This window comes from Hypanus sabinus, unplaced genomic scaffold (genome assembly GCF_030144855.1).
Source record: "Hypanus sabinus isolate sHypSab1 unplaced genomic scaffold, sHypSab1.hap1 scaffold_644, whole genome shotgun sequence".
In the NCBI taxonomy this organism is placed as follows: Eukaryota; Metazoa; Chordata; class Chondrichthyes; order Myliobatiformes; family Dasyatidae; genus Hypanus; species Hypanus sabinus.
The window spans coordinates 176,064-185,103 of NW_026781500.1; the positions used below are offsets into that span (position 1 = coordinate 176,064).

The 9,040-nt window shown below is 45.6% G+C and overlaps 1 protein-coding gene across 2 annotated transcripts; it reads right to left on the bottom strand.

The window, feature by feature from the left end:
• Positions 1 to 212: 212 nt before the first annotated feature.
• LOC132389736 (gastrula zinc finger protein xLCGF3.1-like) lies at positions 213 to 8,029 on the bottom strand. Of its 2 annotated transcripts, none has more exons than XM_059962300.1 (2): positions 7,931 to 8,029; positions 213 to 2,208 (listed from the first exon to the last, which is right to left on the bottom strand). In XM_059962300.1, the coding sequence occupies exon 2, from the start codon at positions 1,464 to 1,466 to the stop codon at positions 444 to 446; it is 1,023 nt and encodes a 340-aa protein (XP_059818283.1). In that variant the 5' UTR covers positions 1,467 to 2,208; positions 7,931 to 8,029; the 3' UTR covers positions 213 to 443. The 2 variants fall into 2 exon arrangements, 1 of the variants encoding a protein (XP_059818283.1); XR_009510657.1 differs by lacking the exon at positions 213 to 2,208 and adding an exon at positions 2,564 to 2,654 and having other exon boundaries at positions 7,931 to 7,973.
• Positions 8,030 to 9,040: the final 1,011 nt, after the last annotated feature.

The following is a 9,040-nucleotide window of genomic DNA, read 5'->3' on the forward strand; positions in this document are numbered from 1 at the left end:
TTCAGTCTGCAGAGAATTCAAGGGAAACCTCTTCACCCACAGAGTGATGACTGTTTGGAACCCATCCCACAGGGAGAGCGAGAGGGGAACAACAGGGGAGGATTTAAAAGGACTGTCGTGTAGTTGAAACTCTGGCAAGGTCCAGGCAGCCTGAGTTGACTCTCTACTGTACATGAGGTGTGTTATAAATTCACTAAGTACCAAAGACAGAGTTTAAAATAGAACTGATTTATTTGCACATATCCAGAATATCAAACTCCAGTCCCATTAAAGGTGAATATGCAGCAGAAGAAACTCCTCCCATGCCCAGTGACCAGGGTGCAGAACTGGGTGTGGTGAGCAGCAGCAATAATTGCAGAGTTCAGCACCGACAGTCACTCTCGAAGTTGCATTCAGCAACGGTGATTGACACACATCCAGTGAATGGTCTCTCCTGTGTGAACTCAATGATGCACATTTGGTTGATTTGGCTGAGAGAATCTCTTCCCAAAGTCCGAGCAGGTGTCCAGAGTCTCCCTGGTGTGAACTGAGTAGTGTGCTCGCAGGTGGGATGACTGAGTGAATCCTTTTCCATAGTCTGAGCAGGTGAATGGCCTCTCCCCAGTGTGAACGCGCTGATGTACCTTAAGTTTATATGACGAAGTGAATCCTTTCCCACAGTCTGAGCAGGTGAATGGCTTCTCCCCAGTGTGAACTGACCGGTGTGCTTGTAGGGTAGCAAACCGTGTGAACGCCTTCCCACAGTCTAAGCAGGTGAACGACCTCTCCCCAGTGTGAACTTGCTGATGTGCTTGTAGGTGGGATGACTGAGTGAATCCTTTCCCACAGTCTGAGCAGGTGAACGGCCTCTCACCAGTGTGAACTCGCTGATGTACCTTAAGTTGAGATGACGAAGTGAATCTTTTCCCACACTCTGAGCAGGTGAACGGCCTCTCACCAGTGTGTACTAACTGATGTCTCAGTAGGTGAGAGGACAACGCGAATCCCTTCCCACAGTCTGAGCAGGTGAACGGCCTCTCCCCAGTGTGAACTCGCTGATGTAGCTTTAGATTAGATGATGAAGTGAATCCTTTCCCACAGTCTGAGCAGGTGAATGGCCTCTCCGCAGTGTGAACTCGCTGGTGTATCTTAAGTTGGAATGATGAAGTGCATTCTTTCCCACAGTCTGAGCAGGTGAACGGTTGCTCCCCAGTGTGAACTCGCTGATGCACTTTAAGGTTAGATGATGAACTGAATCCTTTCCCACAGTCTGAGCAGATGAACGGCTTCTCCCCAGTGTGAGCTCGTTGATGTACCTTAAGTTCAGATGACGAAGTGAATGTTTTCCTGCAGTCAGAGCAGGAGAACGGCCTCTCACCAGTGTGAACTGACTGATGTCTCAGTAGGTGAGCTGACAACGTGAATCCCTTCCCACAGTCCGAGCAGGTGAACGGCCACTCCCCAGTGTGAACTCGCTGGTGAGCCATTAGATCAGATGACTGACTGAATCCTTCCCCGCAAATTCAATGTGCACTGACTGGTGTATCCAACAGGCAGGAAGACCGTCTCAATCCATTCTCACCCACAGAACAGGTGAATGGCCTTGCCCATGGTGATCCAGCTGATGTACCTTCAGTTGAAGTGACCGACTGAATCCATTCCCACAGTCTGAGCAGATAAATGGATTCCCTCCGTGTAAATTGACAGCATGCCAGTCAGTCAGATGATCAATGAATCACTCCCCACAGTCCGAATAGGAATAATGATTGAGTGAATCACTCCCCACAGTCTGAGTAGGAATGATGATCGAGTGAATCACTCCCTACAGACTGAGTAGGAATGATGATCAAGTGAATCACTCCCCATAGTCTGAGTAGGAATGATGATCGAGTGAATCACTCCCCACAGTCTGAGTAGGAATGATGATCGAGTGAATCACTCTCCACAGTCTGAGTAGGAATGATGATCGAGTGAATCACTCCCCACAGTCTGAGTAGGAATGATGATCGAGTGAATCACTCCCCACAGTCTGAGTAGGAATGATGATCGAGTGAATCACTCCCCACAGTCTGAGTAGGAATGATGATCGAGTGAATCACTCCCCACAGTCTGAGTAGGAATGATGATCGAGAGAATCCCTTGTTCCACTTCTTAAATATCTGGACATAGACAAAAAAGCAGCGTGCTGTGTTCGACCTCCCCGTAGATAATATCCTTGTCGTTTTTAACCTGAAAAAGATTTATAGTACATCAATGGGTGAAGGACAATATTTCAGACGAGATTACTTGAGTTGTCAAGGTGTGATCTGGCATCACACTGTTACAGTGAGGTTCAACCCAAGTTGGAGAGAGAAATCATCTTCTAACTGGGCACAGTGCAGCTATCTGGAATGATCATCAAACTCTCTGATGTCCTTCCTGTCTCGATAAGAATGGGGCATTTCTGCCGTCTCCAATCTGTGACCAGGTTCAGTCTGACTCACTGTTCTCTGTATTATTCTCTGTTCCCACTGAGCAGCAAGAGTGCCTGTCCGCAAAGTAACTGAACACTCTCACACAAATACCCTTTGTTGACGTGCAGCTGGGATTTTCTTTTATCTACTGTCAATGTAAAGTGCCACAGTTTTGAAGCCATGTAAACGTTTCCTGCCCAGATGAATGGTTGGTCCGCACAGCTGTTAAAAGGAATTAAAAGAATAATCATATTATTTCAGGTTCTTGTCACTGTCATAGAAAAGCACAACACAGAATCAGGCCCTTTGGCCCATCTGGTTTGTGTTGAACTATTTAAACTGTCTGCTCCTGTACCCCTGCCATCCAGGTACCTATACAACCCTCTTAGAAGTTGAAACTGACCTCGCATGGACCAGCTGGGTTTTCAGCTCATTCCACACCCGGATGACCGTCAGTGGAAGAAGTTTCTCCTCATGTTCCCCTTAACATTTCACCTTTCACCCTTAACCCATGGCCTCTGGTTGTAGTCCCACCCAATCTCAATGGAAAAAGCCAGCTTGCATTTACCCCATCTATAACCCTCATGATTTTGGTACGTCTCTGTCAAATCTCCCCTCAATCTTCTACATTCCAAGGAATTCCAATTTTGGGGGATATTAACTTGCGAGTGGATTGGGAAAGTCAGGTCAGCACTGGATCTCAAGAGAGAGAATTTGTAGAATGTCTCTGAGACTGATTTTTAGAACAGCTTGTTGTTGAGCCCACTAGGGGATCAGCTGTACTGGATTGGGTATTGTGTGATGAAACAGAGGTAATTAGAGAGATGGAAGTGAAGGAACCCTTAGGAGGCAGTGATCACAACATGACTGAGTTCCTGTGAAATTTGAGAAAGAGAAGCTGAAATCCGATGTGTCACTATTTCAGTGGAGTAAAGGAAATTACAGTGGCATGAGAGAGGAACTGGCCAAGGTTGACTGGAAAGGGACACTAGCAGGAAGGACGGCAGAGCAGCAGTGGCTGGAGTTATGTGAGAAGTGAGGAAGGTGCAGGACAGATATATTCCAAAGAAGAAGAAATTTTCAAATGGAAAAAGGATGCAACCGTGGCTGACAAGAGAAGTCAAAGCCAAAGTTAAAGTAAAGCAGAGGGCATAGAAGGAAGCAAAAATTAGTGGGAAGACAGGGGATTGTGAAGTTTTTAAAAGCTTACAGAAGGAAACTAAGCAGGTCATTAAGAGGGAAAAGATGAACAATGAAAGGAAGCTAGCAAATAATATCAAAGATGATACTAAAAGCCTTCTCAAGTATATAAAGAGTAAAAGGCAGGTGTGAATAGATATAGGACTGATAAAAAATGATGTTGGCAAATTGTAATGGGAGATAAGGAGATGGCAGAGGAACTGAACGAGTATTATGCATCAGTCTTCACTGAGGAATACATCAGAAATATACCGGACATTCAAGGATGTCAGGGAAGAGAAATATGCACAGTCACAATTACGACAGAGGAAGTACTCAGGAAGCTGAATAGTCTAAGGGTAGATAAATCTGCTGGACCAGATGGAATGCACCCTTGTGTTTTGATGGAGGTAGCGGTGGAGATTGCGGAGGCATTGGCAATGATCTTTCAAAAGTCAATAGACTCTGGCATGGTTCCGGAGGACTGGAAGACTGCAAATGTCACACTGCTACTTAAGAAAGGGGCAAGGAAGCAAAAAGGAAATTATAGACCTGTTATCTTGACATCGGTGGTTGGGAAGTTGTTGGAGTCGATTGCCAAGGATGAGGTTACGGAGTACCTGGAGGCATATGACAAGATAGGCAGAACTCAGCATGGTTTCCTTAAAGGAAAATCCTGCCTGACAAACCTAGTGTAATTTTTTGAGGGAATCACAAGTAGGCTAGACAAGGGAGATGCAGTGGATGTTGTGAATTTGGATTTTCAGAAGGCCTTTGACAAGGTGCCACACGAGGCTGCTAAACAAGATAAGAGTCCATGGAATTACGGGAAAATTACATACGTGGATAGAGCGTTGGTTGATTGGCGGGAAACAGAGAGTGGGAATAAAGGCATCCCCATTGAGTCCTGACGAAGGGTCTCAGCTCGAAACGTCGTCAGTGCTTCTCCTTATAGATGCTGCCTGGCCTGCTGTGTTCCACCAGCATTTTGTGTGTGTTGTTTTATAAAGGCATCCCATGCTGGTTGCTGCCGGTTACCAGTGGTGTTCCACAGGGGTCCGTGCTGGGGCCGTTTCTTTTTATGTTGTATATCAATGATTTGGATTATGGAATAGATGGCTTTGTGGCTAAGTTTGCTGATGATACAAAGATAGGTGGAGGGGCCCATCATGCTGAGGAAACAGAGAGTCTGCAGAGAGACTTGAATAGATTGGGGGAATGGGCAAAGAAGTGGCAATTGAATTACAATCTCGGAAAGTGTATGGTCATGCACTTTGGTAGAAGAAATAAACGGGCAGACTATTATTTAAATTGAGAGAGAATTCAAAGTTCTGAAATGCAATGGGACTTGGGAGTCCTCGTGCAGGATACTCTTAAGGTTAACCTCCAGGTTGAGTCGGTGGTGAAGAAGGCAAATGCAATATTGGCATTCATTTCTAGAGGAATAGAGTATAAGAGCAGGGATGTGATGTTGAGGCTCTATAAGGCACTGGTAAGACATCACTTAGAATACTGTGTGCAATTTTGGGCTCCTTATTTTTGAAACGATGTGCTGACATTGGAGAGGGTTCAGCGAAGATTCACTAGAATAATTCCAGGAATGAGAGGGTTAACATATGAGGAACGTTTGACCACTCTTGGACTGTACTCCTTGGAGTTTAGAAGAATGAGGGGGGACCTCATAGAAACATTTTGAATGTTGAAAGGCACAGACAGTGTGGATGTGGCAAAGTTGTTTCCCATGGTGGGCGAGTCTAGTACGAGAGGACGTGACTTGAAGATTGCAGGGCGCCCATTGAGAACGGAGATGCAAAAAAAAAATTTTTAGCCAGAGGGTAGTGAATCTATGGAATTTGTTGCCACGGGCAGCAGTGCTGGTCAAGTCATTGGGTGTATTTAAGGCAGAGATTGATAGGAATCTGAGTAGTCAGGGCATCAAAGGTTATGGTGAGACAGCGGGGGAATGGGACTCAAGGGGAGATTGATCAGCTCATGTTGAAATGGCGGAGCAGACTCAATGTACTGAATCGTCGACTGCTGCTCCTTTGTCTTATGGTGAATCCTGTGTATGCACCCTGGAAGCCTCAAGAAATGATCATGATCATAAATCAGGCCCCAGATAGAAAAGAAAAACCAGCACAGTTTGTTCAGTATGTCCACAGTACTACACAAATGTTCAACACGACCCTGCAAGATTTATTCGGTCTCTCCTGCATGATTCTCTCAGCTGATGAAGGGCAGAAATGGAAGGCAGAATTGAGATACCAAACCTATCAGGAGTTACAGGCGGGAAACCATAATGAGAATGAACAGACCAACCAGATCATTCAAGCCTTGGAAAGGGCTCTCCAGCAACCTGTAAACATCACTAATGTACCTGAATGCAAACCTAAGCCTGGGGAATTTGGACCAGACTATTGAGAGTGATTTGTGGCCTGCTACGGCAGCTTCGCAGGAGACCAAGACTTTAATGATGGGAATCTGTCCCCCCTGTTCAATGACCCATTGCTCCAATGCTTACCAACTAAGTTAGCCAACATGATTAAAACAAATAATATGGACTGGCCTGGGAATGACCAAAATCGAATGCGACGAGCTTTGACATATCATTAGGACCCAACTTTCGAATCCCGATCAACCCCGAAGGGAACTAATATTAAAGGTGAATATGCTCAGCGGGAAGAAAGATGCGAGCAGGCTATATCTGAGGAACAGAAATGGGAGCAAAAACTGGCCAAGGGGCAGGTGGGGACAACAACCCGTTTAGAAACTGACAAGAAGATGCTTTCAACCATGAGTGCCAACCCTCAGGAAGAGCCCAAAGTAATATTGCAAGTCGCTGGAAATCCAGTTCCGTTTATGATTGATATGAGGGCAACCACAACCACACTCGATCAGGAAATAGTATCGGAAAAGGGATTCCAGCTATCAGACGCTACAATCACTCTGTCTGGGTTCGAAGGCACGGAACGTACGTATTCACGTACCCAGCCACTGCAGGTGGAATTCCAGGATAACCAGTGTGAGGTTTCATTTACAGTCACCACCAGTCGGGGGTGTAATCTCGTAGGGAGAGACGTGCTCTGTCCGTTGGAAGTCAAGATTCTATGCACAGACAAAGCTGCCTGGTTTAGAGAGTATGGAGTATGATCAGAGATTAAGGGAGCTAGGGCTTTACTCTCTGGAGAGGGGGAAGATAGAAGGAGACATCATAGAGGTATACAAGATATTAAGAGGAATAGATAGACTGGACAGTAAGAGGCTTCCGAGGGGCACCACAGCTCAATAAAAGAGGTTGTGGCTTTTAGGTAAGGGGTGGGAGTTTCAAGGGGGATATTAGAGGAAGGTTTTTCACTCAGAGAGTGGTTGGTGCGTGGAATGCACTGCCTGAGTCAGTGGTGGATGCAGATACACTAGTGAAATTTAAGAGAATACTAGACAGGTATATGGAGGAATTTAAGGTGGAGGGTGATATGGGAGGCAGGGTTTGAGGGTCAGAACATTGTTCTATGTACTTCTGGTTGGGTGGCGATGATCACAGGTTTACGTAAATCGAAGGTCGGTTGCAGTTGGAAAGGGCCAGGACTGAGCCAGACGGTTGCATAGTCTGGGCCCGGAGTATAGGTTCAGATAGTTCTGGTCCCCCAACCTGTGAGAGTGCATGTCAGTGATGTGCATCTGTTTACGTGTGTGGGTGTGGAGTAAATGGTGGGAAAGGTTGTGGGTCTACTGGCGGGGTGGAAGGAGGTTGGAGATGTGGGTTATCAGACACAGTCTGACCCAGGAGGATGGGTCCTAGGGCAGATTATGTTGTAAGCAAGGGAGGATCTCGTCCGGGAACAGCTCGATGGTGGGAAGCAGATGGTGATGACGGGAGGCTGTTTATTGGAGTCAAGGCCCGTGCCTCCTGGAGCTCCCCAGGGTGACACCCATTGCTACTTGTCATCGATGTCAATAATCTGGTTGAGAATGTACAGGGTATGGGTAGTGAGTTTGCAGCAAGTAATTGTAAACAATTACTTCTTTTTGCAAGATAGTAAATATGAACAACCCCCTTTCTCTCTCCACACTCAGAACGGACCAAAAGCTACTTCAGAAGATGAAAGTTCTTCAAATGAGCAAACACTGAGGGAATGTGAGTGACTTTAAAGAGCTGGGACACTGACAGTACATTACCAGACCTGGAGCGATTGCAACTGGGTCTGATAGACATAACTGACAGCTCTGGGCACATTCAGTCTCACCTCAACTATTCCCTACCTTCCTTTGTACAGGTATGTAAAGTCTAATGGACCAGTGTTTGAGTAAGTGAGACTCACCAAACTTTCTCCTGACTGAATCACTGGAATCTCCGAGTCAGATGGGTCCTCTCCAGTTTATGCTCTCAGTCCTCGGGCTGGTTCACTTGTTGCTGTTCCCTCATCTTCAGTCGTGGTTTTTCTTCCAATAAATCTCTCACTGCAGGTCTAACTTTAACATGGAAGATAATGAATCAAGTTATCCATACAAAGGAGAACAAAACACTTCTTTTCACTGAAACCTAAACATTGAAGACAAATATAATGATCTCAGTGAACAAATCGGTAAATGTCCCTGACACGTCACAGAACCTGATACGGGATAGGAAGGAGTCATCGTTCAGTCATGGTCAGATATAAGATGCAGGAACAGAATTAGGGGATTCGATCCATCGAGTCTGCTCCAGCACTCAACCATGACTGAGATTTATTCCAACACCATATTCCTGCCTTCCTCCTGTAACCCTGAAGCTTCTCAGCAATCATGAATATAGTCATCTCTGCCATAAATATACCCAAATGACAGCCTCAAACCAACCTCTGTGGCAACAAATTCCACCGATCAGCCATCTTTTGGCTGAAGAAATTTTTCTCATCTCAGTTTTAAAGGGAAGCATCTTTATTCTAAGACAGTGCTGTCAGATCACAGACTCTCCGTCTAATGGAAACATCCACTCCATGTCAAGTCAAGTCAAGTCAACTTTTTATGTCATTTCGACAATAACTGCTGGTACAGTACATAGTAAAAATGAGACGAAGTTTTTCAGGACCATGGTGTTAATTACAAAAACTAGACTGAACTACGTAATAAAAAAAACACAGAGAATGCTACACTAGAATACAGACCAACACTGGACAGCATAAAGTGCACAAAAACAGTACTGGCATTACAATAAATAATAAACAGGACAGTAGGGCAAGGTGTCAGTCCAGGCTTCGGGTATTGAGGAGTCTGATAGCTTGGGGGAAGAAACTGTTATATAGTCTGGTCGAAAGAGCCCGAGTGCTTCGGAGCCTTTTCCAGATGGCAGGAGGGAGAAGAGATTGTATGACGGGTGCATGGTGTCCTTCATAATGCTGCTTCCTTTGCGGATGCAGCGTGTAGTGTAAATGTCTGTGATGGCGGGAAGA

Excerpts from the sequence above, each read along its gene's own strand:
- LOC132389736 (XM_059962300.1), bottom strand. The coding sequence starts at position 1,466 with ATGGCTCACCAGCGAGTTCACACTGGGGAGTGGCCGTTCACCTGCTCG.